Source organism: Danio rerio, chromosome 12, assembly GCF_049306965.1.
Source record: "Danio rerio strain Tuebingen ecotype United States chromosome 12, GRCz12tu, whole genome shotgun sequence".
NCBI lineage: Eukaryota > Metazoa > Chordata > Actinopteri > Cypriniformes > Danionidae > Danio > Danio rerio.
This window is the reverse complement of record NC_133187.1, coordinates 412538-430000: the sequence shown is the minus strand read 5'-3', so window position 1 is coordinate 430000 and position 17463 is coordinate 412538. Positions and strand designations below refer to the sequence as shown.

The 17463-nt window shown below is 43.7% G+C and overlaps 3 protein-coding genes across 12 annotated transcripts in view; 2 read left to right on the top strand and 1 right to left on the bottom strand.

Moving 5' to 3' along the window:
• Positions 1 to 3018, bottom strand: part of gas7b (growth arrest-specific 7b) — a 25378-nt gene extending 22360 nt beyond the window's left edge. For 2 of the 4 annotated variants that reach the window (XM_073917970.1, XM_073917972.1), the window contains exons 1-2: positions 2987 to 3018; positions 1744 to 1960 (exon numbers count right to left, since the gene is read on the bottom strand). In XM_073917970.1, the coding sequence (XP_073774071.1) occupies positions 1744 to 1920 (177 nt within the window). In that variant the 5' untranslated portion in view covers positions 1921 to 1960; positions 2987 to 3018. Of the gene's footprint in view, positions 1 to 1743; positions 2096 to 2986 lie in introns of those variants that run through there. The other 2 variants (XM_073917969.1, XM_073917971.1) reach the window with 1 other exon arrangement.
• A 2596-nt stretch (positions 3019 to 5614) lies between these two features.
• On the top strand, positions 5615 to 8318 carry adprm (ADP-ribose/CDP-alcohol diphosphatase, manganese-dependent). 4 transcript variants are annotated; one of them, XM_073917480.1, is made up of 4 exons: positions 5615 to 5673; positions 6067 to 6919; positions 7227 to 7349; positions 7478 to 8316. In XM_073917480.1, the coding sequence occupies exons 2-4, from the start codon at positions 6094 to 6096 to the stop codon at positions 7765 to 7767; spliced, it is 1239 nt and encodes a 412-aa protein (XP_073773581.1). In that variant the 5' UTR covers positions 5615 to 5673; positions 6067 to 6093; the 3' UTR covers positions 7768 to 8316.
• Positions 8319 to 8744: 426 nt separating this feature from the next.
• map2k4b (mitogen-activated protein kinase kinase 4b) lies at positions 8745 to 16288 on the top strand. 4 transcript variants are annotated; one of them, XM_021480155.3, is made up of 13 exons: positions 8745 to 9093; positions 9881 to 9916; positions 10037 to 10069; positions 10906 to 11008; positions 11559 to 11733; positions 12204 to 12323; positions 12587 to 12706; positions 13159 to 13210; positions 13816 to 13943; positions 14244 to 14321; positions 14419 to 14567; positions 14832 to 14901; positions 15024 to 16288. In XM_021480155.3, the coding sequence occupies exons 1-13, from the start codon at positions 8766 to 8768 to the stop codon at positions 15135 to 15137; spliced, it is 1506 nt and encodes a 501-aa protein (XP_021335830.1). In that variant the 5' UTR covers positions 8745 to 8765; the 3' UTR covers positions 15138 to 16288.
• The last annotated feature ends 1175 nt before the right edge of the window (positions 16289 to 17463 follow it).

Below are 17463 nucleotides of genomic sequence, written 5' to 3'. Positions count from 1 at the left end.
TTATGTTGGTAACTGTAAAGCCAAACAGCTAATGTGTTCATGTTTTAACATTATTTTTGCCTTAAAGGCACAGTTCACCTGAGAACTTCCTGAACTCTCTAGCGTAAACATACACAAAAATTGCTGTTTTCCCCCCAACATTCTTCAAAATATCTTCTTTTGTGTTCAACTAAAATTCCTTAGGGGTGAACTGTGCCTTTAAGCACTCCACTAAGGGCGATATGTGAAACAAATGTGTTTTATTATTAATATTGTGTATCAGGCTGATCACATGATGACATTCATTCATTCATTTTCCTTCGGCTTAGTCCCTTTATTCATCAGGAGTCGCTACAGTGGAATGAACCGCCAACTATTTCAGCACGTGTTTTACACAGCTGATGCCCTTTCACACACCCACACACACTAATACACTACGACTAGTGTAGTTGATCAATCCCCCTATAGCGCATGTGTTTGGACCACGCCAACACGGGGAGAACATGCAAACTCCACACAGAAACACCAACTGAGCCAGTCGGGACTCGAACCAGCGACCTTCTTGCTGTGAGGCCACAGTGATAACCACTGAGCCACCGTGTCACCTAGTTTGTACATATTTCATAATAATTAAATAAAATGAATAAAAAGAGGCGATGAACAGCCGATCCGCATCTACTTCAGCATGTCTGAGCACTTTATCATCAGTGCATGAGGCTGGATTTTGATTCAGATCTACCTGAGGAATGAGGAAGAGCTGCTATCAGATGAACAACATGAGGGAAACATTCAGAACCTGTTTGTTAAATTGCAGATGGCTTGAAATGTATAATTCGCCCCCCAAAATACAATAATTTAGTCAGTAATAAATCCCCGTCCCTCACTCAACATTCAGTTTCAGATGGAAACATGTCATCATTCTGAAACAACTGACAAATGCTTCCACTTCTTAAAGGGACACTCCAAAAAGAAATTAATTAATCATCTACTCTCCTTTCAATTGTTATAACCCTGTTAAACACAAAGTAATATATATTTTAAAATCCCTATTGACTTCCAGCTTTCTTCAGAAGTATATTATTTTGAGTTTGTTTTGAAACAAACCACTCAACTGAGAGCAAACGAGTAAATATTAATATTCGTGTAACTGGCCCTTTAAGAGTGTCCTGAAACTGAAGTGAAGTTACTTTAAATATTGAGTCTGAAATCGCATGTAATTATGACATCAAAACAACATGAGCACTGTTTAATTCACTGTAAACAGTGTTGTACTTGGATAGTCATTGACTGCTAGTGTGATTTCACTATTTAGAGTTGGAATAATTGGTAGAGTTGGTTTTGTATTCACACATTCTAACATTGTTTATTACTATAGCTAAATTCAGAAAGGCTTTGCTAATTATAAATAGAGTAATCACATCAGCAGCTAATTACTATCAGAATACAGCACATTTATACATACAGCACTGGTTACAGTCAATTAAACAGTTGTTTTGAAGTGGCGTGATAAACAAAATAAAGTTGTCACTGAAAGAATGTGCGATTATAAACCCAGCTCAATGGTGACTGAGAGTAAATAAGTACATTTTGATGTTTGTGTGTGAACTGCCCCTTTAAGAGTGTCCTGAGCCCCTCGTACAGCACTCATAATGTGTATAGTGTATTACATACACATTCATAGTAATGTGTGTGTAAGATGTGTATAGTCGGGCTACTGTAAGTTACTGGACTCGTGCTCGGTGATGATAAAGAGCATTTATTTACCTCCATCTGCACGTATGTGGACGGGAACCAGCCCCGGGCTCCGTCCTTCTCTCCTTCCCACCATCCTCCTTCGGGAGCCTGTGTGATGAGGATCAGCTCCCCGGGCTGGAAGCTGAGACCCTCCCGGTGCTGCTCCCCGGTGAAGGCGTACAGACTGCGGCAGAACGAGCCGGACATCCTCGGGGAGATCCACGGGTGATGAAAACTCCACAGAAAACTGTTAACTCCACTAACAACTCCTCGGATAATTCCTCTGATAGCTCTGCTAACTCCACTGGAAACTCATCTAACTCTTCTGAAAACTCCTCAAACTTTATTCTGGGCTCCGCCGGAGTTTGCGCGTCTCTGAACTAAGCGAGCGCGCGCGTGCGTGCGTGAGATGCGCGCGACACCCTCAATTTCCGAGGACACACCCACTCACATCATCATAGCACACACTCATCCACTCATACCATCACACACACTCATATCATCACATACACACTCGCTTATGTAGCCTATTAATAATTTTAAAAATGCACACACTCGCTTATTCAAACGCTCTCTTTCTCTCTCTCTCGCGCGCACACACACACACACTTAAACACTCTCTCACACATATACGTTCTCTGATAACTCTACTAACTCCACTGAAAACTGCCCAAACTTTATTTTGGGCTCCGCCGGAGAGAGCGCGTGCGAGAGAAGCGCGCGACACACTGAATGAGTCTCTCGGAGGACACACCCACACACATCACACACACACACACACACACATTCGCCTACTCATTTAATAATTTTCTTTCTCACAAAACACACACACACTTTCTGTTACTCACTCTCACACACACTCTCTCTCTGTCACACACACACACACACACACACACACACACACACACACACACACACACACACACACACACGCACACACACACAGATTGGCTCATTCAGTAAAGTCTGCTCAGTTTCTCCACATCAGGATGATCTAATAGAGGAGATCACAGACAGACACTGCGACACTTCAGGCATTCTGCAGGTCAGATATGGACACACACTGCAGTCAAATAAACCCGCTGATTTATTAAACTAAAACCCTGATAGAGCAGCGCTACATGTTCAGCCCAGAGCAGATCAATCATACAAAGACTATGAACAGTTATTTAACGTATAAAATAATCACTTATGAGAACATTCTTTCATTCTTTTACCTTAAGCCCACTCCCTTTATTAATCAAGGGTTGCCACAGCGGAATGACCCACCAACTATTCCAGCAAATGTTTAACACAGCGGATACCCTTCCAGCTGCAACCCAGTACTGGGAACTCATTAGAACACAGACTGCATCATAACAATAATAATAATTAATAATGCTCCTGTAAAACACTTCACATTGATTAAACTTATAAACTCAAGTTCACCCGCTGCCTTGAAAATGTGAGTCACGTCCACTTAAAAAGTTTCTGTTTCAACTCATCATGTTGAGTTTCACAATATCTCTAACTAATGATCATTCATTAATTTGTATTAATTTTCTGAGTTAAAACAACCCACTGTGTGACATTATTCTTACAAGACAGCTCAAGTGACAAGTGTTTAATTTTTTAAGAACGTGCAGATTTAGTTCACTATCTAAAACTCAGAAAAACAAGCTGAGTTCAAGAGAAAATCTGATTTAAAGCAACTATATTAAGCTATCATGATTTAGTTTCCCTGTCCAAAACACGTCACACGGTAAAAAAAAAAAAAAAGTTAATTCAACTTAATCTTTTAGGACACTTTAGGACATTTTTGAGTTGACTCAACTGTCAACCCAATTACTTTCTTGACTCGATTTAAGTTGAGTAAACTCAAAAATGTCCTGAAGTTTGTTGCCTTAAATCAGGGGTCACCAATCTCGGTCCTGGAGAGCCGGTGTCCCTGCAGGGCTTAGCACCAACTCGCCTCAACACACCTGCCTGGATGTTTCATATACCTAGTAAGAGCTTGTTCAGGTGTGTTTGATAAGGGTGGAGCTAAAATCTGCAGGACACCGGCCCTCCAGGAACATGGTGACCCCTGCCTTAAAAGTTTGAGTCAACTTTGTGTTTTTACAGTGCAGGCATGTACAGAACAGTCTGATATATGAAAAACTCTATACTGTAAAACAATATATGATCAATTAGTCATGACCACATATGTTTTAGTTCATGTAACTTATTAAGCTGAGTTAATCTTGTTCTAACTTACTCAAGATGTTTCAAATCATATAAGTTCATCTTTTATTCATTTTCTTATCGGCTTAGTCCATTTATTAATCCGGAGTTACCACAGCGGAATGAACCGCCAACTTATTCAGCACGTTTTTACACAGCGGATGCCCTTCCAGCTGCAACCCATCTCTGGGAAATCATATCAGTTCAATGACTCATAAAGTTAATTTGACTCATTTATTTTACAGTGTTCACATTAACTGACACCAGAAACCTTTATTATTCACAATAACCCTTCAAAACACTCAAATTTGGAGACATGGTGGCCTCACAGCATGAAGGTCTCTGGTTTGAGTCTCGGCTGGGTCAGTTGGTGTTTCTGTGTGGAGTTTGCATGTTCTCCCCGTGTTGGTGTGGGTTTCCTCCGGGTGCTCCGGTTTCCCCCACAGTCCAAACACATGCGCTATAGGGGAACTGATCAACTACACTGGCCGTAGTGTATGAGTGTGTGTGTGTGAATAAGTGTGTATGGGTGTTTTCCAGTGTTAGGTTGAGGCTGGAAGGGCATCCGCTGCATAGAGCTTATGCTGGATAAGTTGGCGGTTGATTCCGCTGTGGCGACCCCTGATTAATAAAGGGACTGAGCTGAAAAGAAATTGAATAACACACTGATGACCTCTTCACTATGATCAGTGTTTGATTTGCGTTCTGTGAATAAAATAATTTCCCCTTTTGCTTTGGCAAATGAGTGTTCAGAAAACTCGCACTGTTGTAATGATAATAGAGTTTGAAACACTAAAGCAATGAATGTGCATCAGTGTCGCCCTCTGCTGCTTACAGTCATCTACAGTTATTATTAATGGGGTTTGTGCTTTGGCATGTGATAGTGTAGTGTTTTGTGATGGTTGATGGTTCTTTTTTTATTAAATGCCACAGCGGAATGAACCGCCAACTTATCCAGCTGTAAGCGGATGCACTTCCAGCTGCAACCCATCACTGGGAAACACCCATACACTCTCATTCACACACATATGCTACGGCTAGTGTAGTTGTTCAGTTTCCCTATAGCGCATGTGTTTGGACTGAAACCGGAGCACCCGGAGGAAACCCACACCAACACGGGGAGAACATGCAAACTCCACACAGAAACACCAACTGACTCAGCTGAGGCTCAAACCAGCGACCTTCTTGCCGAGAGGTGATCAGGCCACTGCGCCACCCCAACATCATTCGATACATTTTATATATCTTATATATTTATATGGAAAGTGATAATGAGTAAATGATCTTTTTGGAGGACCTGTGGCTTTTCAAATCAAGCACATTTGTTTAAAAAATAAATAAAGCAAAGTAAACAATAAGACATGTTGATAGTTTGATTAAGTGTTATTAACCTGCTAAAACATAAATAATAAGACATGACAAAGTTCTAACTACAGAATACCAGTAAACATTACCCAACCATCCGCTGAAACCGGCTATATTTAGACGGTTTGCGGTGTTTTTGAGACATATTCAGCATTTAGCAGCATTATTTTAAGTATTCGAGGTCAACAATAAGACGAATTACAGCAGAAAGCACTGAAAAAAAGTGTCTTTAATAACCGCTGACCGGTCTGTGCTGTTCTGAGATCAGCTGATCCGGTTCACCGGGATCCACCTGAATGTTTCGAAACAGAAACTGGCGAAACCACGTGACTCTGACAGCGGAAACACCGGCTGGAGAGACCGAGAGAGCGGTGTTTTCACTACAGACTCCCGGTAAGCTCCACACTCGGGCTCTGAGGGTTATTATTCTACAAGTCTAGAAGAGATGTAGCATGTCTGTAAACATAGCCTAGCATCATTTCTGTGGCAGTTATATTTAGAGTTGTGGTTGGTTGGAATGAACGTTAAATAAATAACTGTCGTTAACTTACGGTCAACGCTAACTAGCCGTTAACCGTCGCCGATCAGACTGAGGTAAAGTTGAGTTTATATTGGCGCATTCGTTAACTGTTAGCATAATCTGTGACGCTACACAACAGTAATGAATCTTTTTAAATGGCCGTGAGGGTGTGTTTAGGGTTGTGGTGGGAATATCCGTTAATAAAACACATTTTAATAGTCAATTCAATCATTCATATGGATAATTCTCCTTAACTTCCGGTCAAGGTTATCTAGAGGCAGCCGTTACCGGCGATGGAGGATCCGGTGTTCACGTTCGGTCTGATCGCCGACGTTCAGTACGCGGACATCGAGGACGGCGAGAACTACCTGCGGACGCGGCGGCGCTACTACCGGGGCAGCGCGGATCTGCTGCGGGACGCGGTGCTGCAGTGGCGGCGGGAGCGCGTCCAGTGCGTCGTGCAGCTCGGAGACATTATTGACGGACACAACCGGCGGCGCGACGCTTCAGACCGCGCGCTGGACACGGTGATGGCGGAGCTGGACGCGTGCTCGGTGGACGTTCATCACGTGTGGGGGAATCACGAGTTCTACAACTTCAGCCGGCCATCGCTGCTCTCCTCACGGCTCAACAGCGCGCAGAGGACAGGGACCGACACCGGAAGCGACCTCATCGGTGACGACATCTACGCCTACGAGTTCAGCCCCGCCCCAAACTTTCGGTTCGTGCTGCTGGACGCGTATGACCTGAGCGTGATTGGCCGAGAAGAGGAGAGTGAGAAACACACACACTCCTGGAGGATACTAACACAACACAACCACAACCTGCAGGACCTCAACCAGCCGCCAGGTACACACACACACACACACGCACACACACACACACACTCCTGGAGGATACTAACACAACACAACCACAACCTGCAGGACCTCAACCAGCCGCCAGGTACACACACACACACACACACACACACACACTCCTGGAGGATACTAACACAACACAACCACAACCTGCAGGACCTCAACCAGCCGCCAGGTACACACACACACACACACACACACTCCTGGAGGATACTAACACAACACAACCACAACCTGCAGGACCTCAACCAGCCGCCAGGTACACACACACACGCACACACACACACACACACACACACACACACACACACACACACACACACACACACACTCCTGGAGGATACTAACACAACACAACCACAACCTGCAGGACCTCAACCAGCTGCCAGGTACACACGCACACACACACACACACACACACTCACACACACAGGTTTGTCCTCTTAAGTCACCTTCTCCTTGTATTATCTGTGTAATACCCATGTCATCATACAAATTTGGGTCCTGATATATATGTTTGCACTGATGTGTGTGTGTGTGTGTGTGTGTGTGTGTGTCTCCTGCAGTGAGTGTGGGTCTGGAGCAGAGGTTTGTGAAGTTTAACGGGGGCTTCAGTGAGCAGCAGCTGCAGTGGCTGGACGCAGTGTTGACGCTCTCTGACCACAAGCAGGAGCGCGTGCTCATCTTCAGTAAGTGTGTGTGTGTGTGTGTGTGTGTGTGTTTATGTGCAGGAAATTCACAAATTGTATTAAAATAAAAATGCAAACCGATAATAACCGTAGTGTGTGTGTGTGTGTGTGTTTGTGTGTGCGCGCAGGCCATCTTCCGGTGCACCCGTGCGCCGCTGACCCCATCTGTCTGGCCTGGAATCACGAGGCTGTGCTGTCAGTTCTGCGGTCGCACCAGAGTGTGTTGTGCTTCATCGCTGGACACGATCACGATGGCGGACGCTGCACCGACTCCAGCGGCGCTCAGCACATCACACTGGAGGGAGTGATCGAGACTCCGCCCCATAGCCACGCCTTCGCCACCGCATACCTTTATGAGGACCGCATGGTAATGAAGGGCAGAGGACGAGTGGAAGACCTGACTATTACATATTCATGAGCGGACAATACAGTCATCGTATATTCATGAGCGGACAATACAGTTATCGTATATTCATGAGCGGACAATACAGTCAATGTCACATATTCATCAGCGTACATTTACATATTCATTAGCTCAGAACACAGTCATCATCACATATTCATGAGTGGACAGAATACAATCATCATGATAATAATCCTCATGAGCAGACAGTCAACGTCACATATTCATTGGTGGACATTTACATATTCATTAGCACAGAACACAGTCATCATCCCATATTCATGAGCGGAGAATGGAGAACACAGTACTCATCACACAGTCGTGAAGGGACATTGACATATTTAAGTGAAGAATACAACCATCATGATAATAATCCTCATGAGCAGACATTAATGTCATTTACATAAGAAGAGCAAACAGCTTATCATTTCCATGACTGGACAGTACAGTCTGTGTTGATTTGTGTATTTGATGATGCATATTCATGAGCCGAGGACACAGTCAACATCCCATATTCATGAGTGGAGAACACGGTAATTACCCAGCAATAAAGTCATTAACATATTCATGAGCGGACGATACAGTTATTAACCATGCGCAGAGAACACTACATAAAAACCTGAACTTCAGTATCATTTTTAATTTACTTTCAACTTTATTTTTTTCCATTTACTTATAAATTCTGAGTAACGAATGAACGAAAAATTAATAGTAACGTTAAATAAAATTAGTAAATGATGATTAAGATTAGTAAAAAAATACATGTACTTACAAAATAATAAAATGCCAAAAAACTTAAAACTTAACCAAATAAATCAAAGGAAAATGAGAAATATAAAACAATAAATGCACACAGTAATATGATATATGATCTTAAAACAAATTAAATAAAAGCTTAATATAAGAACTGAAGATATACCAACAGAAAGTGAATTAGTGGGAAATAACCGACATAATTAGAATATTTATGACGCAACAGTGCACACTTCGCCTCAGATGTGTGATGATTTGTCATGCGCATGTGTCCGGCTCTGCGCATGCGCACCGCTGCTTATCGGGAGTTCTGGCGCACCTGGCAACCTCCGCGACTCCTCCAGAAACTGCTGTCCGCCTCTGAAGCGTCGATCACCGCGGGCGGATGGGGAGCGCACCGCTGCTCCGGCCGTTCCAGTAGAGTCGCGTGTGCGTCAGAAACAGTGGCGGAGAATCGAGCGCGTGAAGGCGGACTCCGCAGATCCACAATGGCGGCTCCCAGCAGTGACTCTGGCTCTTCGTGCGGTGGCGGCGGTACTGCGGGACCAGCGGGACTCTCACCGCGACTCGGCTCCATCGGTGCTCAGGGTAAGAGTCCTGTATTCGGGCCGGAGGCCTGGTCTTTCCTGGTGTCGCAGATCCGGTGTTTATAGCGCAGTGCGGGCATTGTTTTGATCCCGCGAGGCCTTCATTAAAGAGTCACAGATCCACTGAGGCCCGTGTGTACAGCTGTGTGTGTGTGTGTGTGTGTGTACGTGTACTTGTACGTGTGTACGTGTGTGTGATTGTTTGTGTGTGTGTGTTATTCTCTCTCTCTGTGTGTCTGCATGAGTATGTTTGTTTGTGTGATGGTCACTGTATTTGTGTCTATATATTGGAGTATGGAGGTGTGTGTGTTTGTTTATTTTTGTCTGATGATGTACGTGTTTGTATCACTGTTATTATGTATGTATGTATGTATGTGTGTGTGTGTGTGTATGTGATGTTTATGTGTGTGTGTGTCACTGTGTTTCTGTGTGTGTTTGTCTGCGTGAGTGTGTACGTGTGTTTCTGTATTAGTCTGTCTATCGGTGTACGTTTATTTTTGTTTGTCCATATGTGTGTTTGTCTGTATGTGTGTGTGTGTTTGTTTGTGTCTGTGTCGGTCTCTTTGTTTATGTTTGTGTGTGTGCGCCTGTCTGTCGGTTTGTTTACGTTTGTTTTTGTTTGTCTATGTGTGTGTGTATAGTTATCTGTGTGTTTGTCTGCATGAGTGTGTGTTTGTCTGAGTCTGTCTGTGTGTGTGTGTGTGTGTGTGTGTGTGTTGGCAATGTTAATCCCGTCTGACCGCTCTGATGTGTTGATCATTTTGTGTGTTTATTTTCCTCTTCTTCAGATTCAAACTCCTGCTGGCGCTGTCAGAATGAAACAGGTAAACGGCTCACAGGATGCTCTTATTCACACCTTTATCATCATCATCATCATCTTCATCATAATCATCATCATCATCATCCTCATCTGTGTTTTTCATCATGTGTTTTTATTTCTTCAGGGTTTCAGATCAATCTGTCTGGAGTAACCCAAAGTAAGCTGGCTTCTCTGTGCCGTTATTCTCCTTCTGTGGGTGTCCTCCAGCAAATAACACTCTGATCAATACAATAATACATCTGTAATCTGAGAAATACATATATTCATGCTGAAGATCTCATTTAGACACATTCAGATCAGTTTATAGCCAATAAATGTTCTGAATGTCTGTAATTATGGAGCAAAACTGAGATTTTTTAAATCAATATTGTTTTGTTCTGTCTGTTTTTCCGCCTCTTTTGTTTTATTTGTGTTTTATTATTGCGTTATTGTGTTTGAAATTAATCATTTTGAAAATAATTAGTTGGTAAATGCAGTAGGTACGGTAGGTTTAGGGTGAACTAACCAGCATAACTAACAGCTGAAGATCTTGTAGAAGAGGTTGGACACATGATGAGCTGGATATAGCTGTAATCTGGGCTTTCTCAGTTCATCTGAACACTTTAACTCACATTTACCAACAAGACTTTATTGTGAAGTGGTCAATATTGTTCCATTATTAGGATGAAAATTGTGTTTTTATTCAGTACAGTAATACTCCAGCTGTGTTTTGGTTATTATATCTGTTTAAGTCCTCTTTTCGGCAGGGTAATATGGTGGTAATACAGTATATGGGGATAAAATCTTCAGTCTCTTCACTTTAAAGGCTGCATGATTGGGTTGTTTTCAGTCAGTGGAATCATCGTTTTATTTATTATCATCATCAGTTTTATTCCCATATTCATTGATTCCTGTTTTGTGTTTTTGTGTTGAGCTGATTTACTGTTTTTTAAATGCGCAACAGCACGAGCGACGTCTCGATAACGCTCTGATGTTGGTGTTTTTCTTTCGCAGTCAAACGCAAAGCGCTGAAGCTGAACTTTGCCAATCCGCCAGTGAAGCCGGCGGCGCGTCTGCCCATCACCAGCACTGCACCGGCCTTCCAGAACCCACACATGTGAGACACACATACACACACACACACACATAAACATGCATGTATACATACACATATGTACATGCACACATGAAATGCATACATATACACAGATATGTATACAAACACACGCATACATACATGCACATTTATACACACACACCTGCACAGACATACATATATACACACATGCATGCATACACGTGTATGTATGCACATTCGTGTGTGTGTGTGTGTGTTTATATACACGCACATGCTCTGTAAGTGCTGTGTCTGGAGCTATTGCTCCGTATGGCAGGTGGGTGGTGCTATTGGCCTGTATGGCAGGTGGGTGGAGCTATTGCTCTGTATGGTGAGTGGGTGGAGCTATTGCTCTGTATGACAGGTGGGTGGAGCTATTGGCCTGTATGACAGGTGGGTGGAGCTATTGCTCTGTATGGCAGGTGGGTGGAGCTATTGGCCTGTATGACAGGTAGGTGGGGCTATTGCTCCGTATGGCGAGTGGGTGGAGCTATTGCGCTGTATAGCAGGTGGGCGTTGCCTCAAACCAAGCGTGCCTCTTGTCTTTCAGAGAGCGGTTGCGGACACACAGCATCGAGTCTTCAGGCAAACTGAAGATTTCTCCAGAACAGCATTGTGATTTCACGGCCGAGGACCTCAAGGATCTGGGGGAGATCGGGAGAGGAGCGTACGGATCCGTCAACAACATGGTGCACAAACCCAGCGGGCAGATCATGGCTGTCAAGGTGAGGAACACGGGTCCATATTCACTGAGAGAGTTCTGTGTCGGCTCATTCATAACATAATCCACTAGACCACAGGATCAAGGTAATGTCACGGCAGAAATGAGTTGACCCCGCGCAGATCTCTCATAAATGTAGGATATTCTGTAGAATGCTTGACAGTAATGTTTGTGCTGTCATTTTCTTATTTCTTACATGCACGTTAGGGAAGTGATCTTTGATTTGAGCGCAGTTGTTTGTTTGTAAGTGTATGCAGTAAAATCATTTGAGCTCAATAAAACTGTGACTCTTGATCTGTTTTGATTCGCCTGTTCTGCTCACCTGCGCCGCCTTGTGGCCGCAGTGCACAATACAGCACCTTTTCTGTTGTTTTTAATGTTATTTTTAATCTTCATATTTATTATTAATTATTTTCTTTAAAATTCCAATATAATTAGGTTTCTCCTATGTTTATAATGTGTTGTTTCCCGCAGAGGATTCGCTCCACGGTGGATGAGAAAGAGCAGAAGCAGCTGCTGATGGATCTGGACGTGGTGATGAGGAGCTCCGACTGCCCATACATCGTACAGTTCTACGGCGCTCTCTTCAGAGAGGTCAGACACACACACACACACACACACAATATTTAATTGGTATAATTATAATTAGTGCAGTATTTCTAATTAAAATAGAGAGAGTCCCTTGCTAATGCTGTGTAATGTCATTGTTTAACCACCAGAGGCCTGTATAGCGCTTTATAAAACAGCCTGGCAATTCCTACTGTTTTTTTTTTGGATAATTAAGCAATTTAAATGATATATATTTATATATATGTGTGTGTGTGTGTGTGTGTGTGTGTGTGTGTGTGTGTTTTCAGGGCGACTGCTGGATCTGTATGGAGCTCATGGCTACCTCCCTCGACAAGTTCTACAAATATGTATATTGTGCGTCAGATGACGTCATTCCAGAGGAAATATTAGGCAAAATTACATTAGCAGTAAGTCAATGATGTCTTTTTACAAAAGCTTGATTATTGTAGTAATAATAATATGTCTGTACAAGTGCATAATCATAATAGAAAACAGCTCAAGGCAGAATTATCATGGTAAATAATTTTGTCTTTAACTGTACAGTATTTTGTTTTTACACTTTAATTTTGATCATGATTTGTATTATGGTCATTGCGTTATAATAATAATACCTTAATGACAATATTTCTTTAGTTATTGCCTTTTATATGATTACACACAATAGTATTTTTTATTTTAATAAAGATAATGCTCTTTAACAATAATAGTGTTTTGAATGGTTGTTGTTGTTGTTAAATAGTGACTTAATATTAAAAGTTATTTGATTAATTTGTGTTGTGACATTGTAAAATTGTTCTTAGCAATGATTAATCATTATAATTAAAATAAATAATCATTATATAAACCCGTTGTTCTGCAGACTGTGAAAGCACTGAATCACTTGAAGGAAAACTTGAAAATAATCCACAGAGGTGAGTTTTCACACGCGTTTACACCATTAAAGGAGACCTATTATGCTCATTCTACAGGTTCCTGCTGTGTCTTGTGTGTGTGTGTGTGTGTGTGTGTGTGTGTGTGTGTGTGTGTGTGTGTGTGTGTGTGTGTGTGTGTGTGTGTGTGTGTGTGTGTGTGTGTTTCAGCTGATAACAGTACACAGATGATGTTCTCCAGCTCTCTGAAACTGACCCTTTCAGGCTTTGTTCCTAATTGTGGCGTTTTGGTGACTGTCGCTTTAAATGCAAATGAGATTGTGCTCTTTTCAGAAGAGATTTCAGAGTGAGATGGGCACTAGTGGGCGGGGCTTTCCCCCTCTGATGACACGTATAGAGGGAGAATGTTAATCACAGTGCTTCATTCATCAAGTCTGATTAGAACAAACACAGTTCAGTACTGCTGAGCATTAGAGGCTGCTGGAGACACACACACACTGCTCATGCACACACTGCTGACACACACACACACACACACACACACACACTGCTGGGGTTAAACCCCGCATAGAAGCTATTTCTGCATGATAGGTGTCCTTTAAATGGGTGTTTGTGCTGGAGTTGTTCTTCATGCTGGTGTTTTTCAGACATCAAGCCCTCCAATATTCTCCTGGACAGAAACGGCAACATTAAGCTGTGTGATTTCGGCATCAGCGGGCAGCTGGTGGACTCCATCGCCAAGACCAGAGACGCCGGCTGCAGACCCTACATGGCTGTGAGTGACGCTTATTAAACAGCTCAGTATGGAGTCAGACAGCTCTCAATCATAACTCCTGCAGAACACACCATGTACAGATGTGAAGCCAAACCCACACGCTTAAAAGCAAATTCACCTGTGCAAAATATTGATAGATATATTCACAAAGACTAGTCATTTATCCATTTTCTTTTTAACTTAGTGCCCTTATTCATCAGGGCTTGCCACAGCGGAATGAACCGCCAACCATTCCAGCATGTGTTTTACACGTGTGTGTGTGTGTGTGTGTATGTGTGTGTGTGTGTGTGTGTTTGACAGCCTGAACGCATCGACCCCAGCGCCTCCAGACAGGGCTACGATGTGCGCTCAGACGTCTGGAGTTTGGGAATCACACTGGTGAGCGTGTGTGCGTGTGCGTGTGCGTGTGTGTGTGTTTCTTCTTACACACATCTGTAGACTCCCGCTGAGCTGTGTGTGTGTGTGTGTGTTTCAGTATGAGCTGGCCACGGGCCGCTTCCCGTACCCGCGCTGGAACAGTGTGTTTGATCAGCTGACGCAGGTGGTGAAGGGGGAGCCGCCGCAGCTCTGCAGCTCTGAGGACCGACAGTTCTCACACAAGTTCATCCAGTTCGTCAACCTATGGTCAGTGTGTGTGTGTGTGTGTGTGTGTGTGTGGGATCATGAGACATGACAGACCTTATATGTTCATGTGTGTGTGTGTGTGTTTTTGTCATGCTTGTTTGATCAAGTGATGTGTGTGTGTGTGTGTTTGGTCATGTGACGTGTGTTTGATCATCTTAGATGTTGTGTGTTTGATAATATATGATGTGTTTGGTCATGTACAATGTTTAATTATGTGTGTGTGTGTGTGTGTGTGTGTGTGTGTGTGTGTTTTCTATCTTCCAGCCTTACGAAGGACGAGTCAAAGAGGCCAAAGTACAGAGAGCTGCTGGTACGCCACACTGCATCCGTCTGTGTTAGTGATGTTCAGACATCAGTTATTCCCCTGTGCACTGTTCAGATTGACTCCCCGTGTGTGTGTGTGTGTGTGTGTGTGTGTGTGATCTGTCTGCTGATGCTGCTGTGTTCCTCCCGCAGAAGCATCCGTTTATCCTGATGTACGAGGAGCGTCTGGTGGACGTGGCCCGATACGTGTGCCGGATCCTGGACCAGATGCCGGCGTCCCCCGGCTCTCCCATGTATGTGGACTGATGGAGAACGGCATTCTGGGTAACGGAGTCCTGTGGCGTCCACGCATCACTGCCCGCTGACCTGAGAGTGCGAAGATCCAGAGCAAACCAGGGCACAGGGTCTGACACGGGAGCGCTGGTCTCACACACACACACACACACACACACACACACACACACACACACACACACACACACACACACACACACACACACACACGACTGTTCGAGGAGGACACGCTTGCCTTTCACTCCCAGAACATCCGTGCAATAAGAATCAACTCATTTCAAAGCCATTTTCAGGAGTGTGTGTGTAAAGCAGCTCACTCTCTATCACTCTTCATCTCTCTGTGTGTGTGTGTGTGTGTGTGTGTGTGTGTGTGTGTGTGTGTGTGTGTGTATGTTTATGTGTATAAACATGTTTGAGTGTCACTGTTTGTTTGTGTGAGGAAATGTGTTTTTAAGAATGTGTGTGTGTGTGTGTGTGTGTGTGTGCGCGTGTGTGTGCGCGCGCGCGCAGCATCGCATCTCTTTATTTAATAAATCATATGCAAATCTGTGTGTGGTGCAGAATGGAGTGTTTTAGCAGCTTTATATGCAAATCCGCCTGCTGTCCTGAACATTAATAAGTGTGTGTGTGTGTGTGTGTGTGTGTGTGTGTGTGTGTGTGTGTGTGTGTGTGTGTGTGTGTGTGTGTGTGTGTTTTCCGCGCACAGATCCTCATCTTCAGCATGTGTTGATCCCCCAGATCTGTCTATGGTAAAGATGTACAGCAGCGCTTGTCAAATGTTGATTGTATAATAATAATGATGCACCAGACAGTCTTCAGAGGAATAATAAAGTACACCACAGTGTAGGATAAGGTGTGTGTGTGTGTGTGTTCTAATGTATTCAGAGTGGGGACATTTGTACAGAGAAATGATCACTGTGAAATATTGTATGTGTGTGGTGGGAAGAGTGAAGTGTAAAACTGTAAGAAGGAACCGTGCAGGGATAAAGCTGTGTGTGTGTGTGTGTGTGTGTGTGTGTTCAGGTCTGCATATATGAAGCGCTTGATTATGATGATTATGATGATGATCAGCCTGCGGGTCAGATGTTCTTCTTGTCATTCTGCTCTGTTGGATCTGAACTCATGATGGACTCAATGCTAGAATAAACCAATACTCAGCCCTCTCTGACTCCTGCTTATTGACAGCTGTTAAAGCTCTCCGCAAACCACAAGTGCTTGTAAGATATACACTCAGCGGCCACTTTATTAGGTACACCTTACTAGTACCGTGGTGGACTCCTATTGCCTTTAGAACTGTCTCAACCATGTTCGTGGCGTCGATCTAAGAAGTTACTGGAAATATTCCTCAGAGATTTTGCTCCATGATAGCATCACACAGTTGCTGCAGATTTGTCGGCTGCACATCCATGATGCCAATCTCCCGTTCCACCACATCCCAAAGCTGCTCTATTGGATTGAGCTCTGGTGACTGTGGAGGCCATTTGAGTACAGTGAACTCATCGTCATGTTCAGCAGTCTGAGATGATTGAGCTTTATGACATGCTGCGTTATCCTGCTGGAAGTAGCCATCAGAAGATGGAGACACTGTGCTCATAAAGGGATGGACATGGTCAGCAGCAATACTCAGGTAGGCTGTGGCGTTGATGCTCAATTGGTACTAATGGACCCAAAGAAAATCTCCCCCACACCATTACACCACCACCACCAGCCTGAACCGCTGATACAAGGCAGGATGATCCATGCTTTCATGTTGTTGAGCCGAGCATCTGAATGTGTCAGCAGAAATGGAGACTCATCAGAGCAGCAACGTTTCTCCAATCTTCTATTGTCCAGTTTTGGTGAGTCTGTGTGAATTGTAGCCTCAGTTTCCTGTTCTTAGCTGACAGGAGCGGCACCCGGTGTGCTCTTCTGCTGCAGTAGCCCATCCGCCTTAAGGTTGGCCGTGTTGTGTGTTCAGAGATGCTCTTCTGCAGAGCTCGGTTGTAACGAGTGCTTATTTGAGTTACCATTGCTATCAGCTGGAACCAGTCTGGCCATTCTCCTCCAGTCTTGTTGATATGATTATACACGCTACTACTGGTACATGTTAGCTTCTACATACGGTCGGTCTCAAAATGGAAGGAATTTGAATCCGATTTATACCATCAGGAAACTTATAAAAAGACTTAGTGTGATTATATCAGCCCAATATGGCTGTGGACAGACCACACTGCACACAGCTCTGTCCAAACAGCTCACAGAAGATGGTTTTCATCATAGCTGCCCTGTAAATAAGCTTAGACGGCTTGATTTGTGCAGCTGTTTATACCTCCACCTTCCGTAATCCAGCCCTCGCCCA

Bases quoted from the DNA above. Each gene is read 5' to 3' on its own strand.
- adprm (XM_073917480.1), top strand. From the start codon at position 6,094: ATGGAGGATCCGGTGTTCACGTTCGGTCTGATCGCCGACGTTCAGTAC. The intron at 6,920-7,226 runs GTACACACACAC...TGTCTCCTGCAG, and splicing joins GGACCTCAACCAGCCGCCAG to TGAGTGTGGGTCTGGAGCAG. The intron at 7,350-7,477 runs GTAAGTGTGTGT...GTGTGCGCGCAG, and splicing joins GGAGCGCGTGCTCATCTTCA to GCCATCTTCCGGTGCACCCG.
- map2k4b (XM_021480155.3), top strand. From the start codon at position 8,766: ATGCGCATGTGTCCGGCTCTGCGCATGCGCACCGCTGCTTATCGGGAG. The intron at 11,734-12,203 runs GTGAGGAACACG...TGTTTCCCGCAG, and splicing joins GGCAGATCATGGCTGTCAAG to AGGATTCGCTCCACGGTGGA. The intron at 14,322-14,418 runs GTGAGCGTGTGT...TGTGTGTTTCAG, and splicing joins GGAGTTTGGGAATCACACTG to TATGAGCTGGCCACGGGCCG.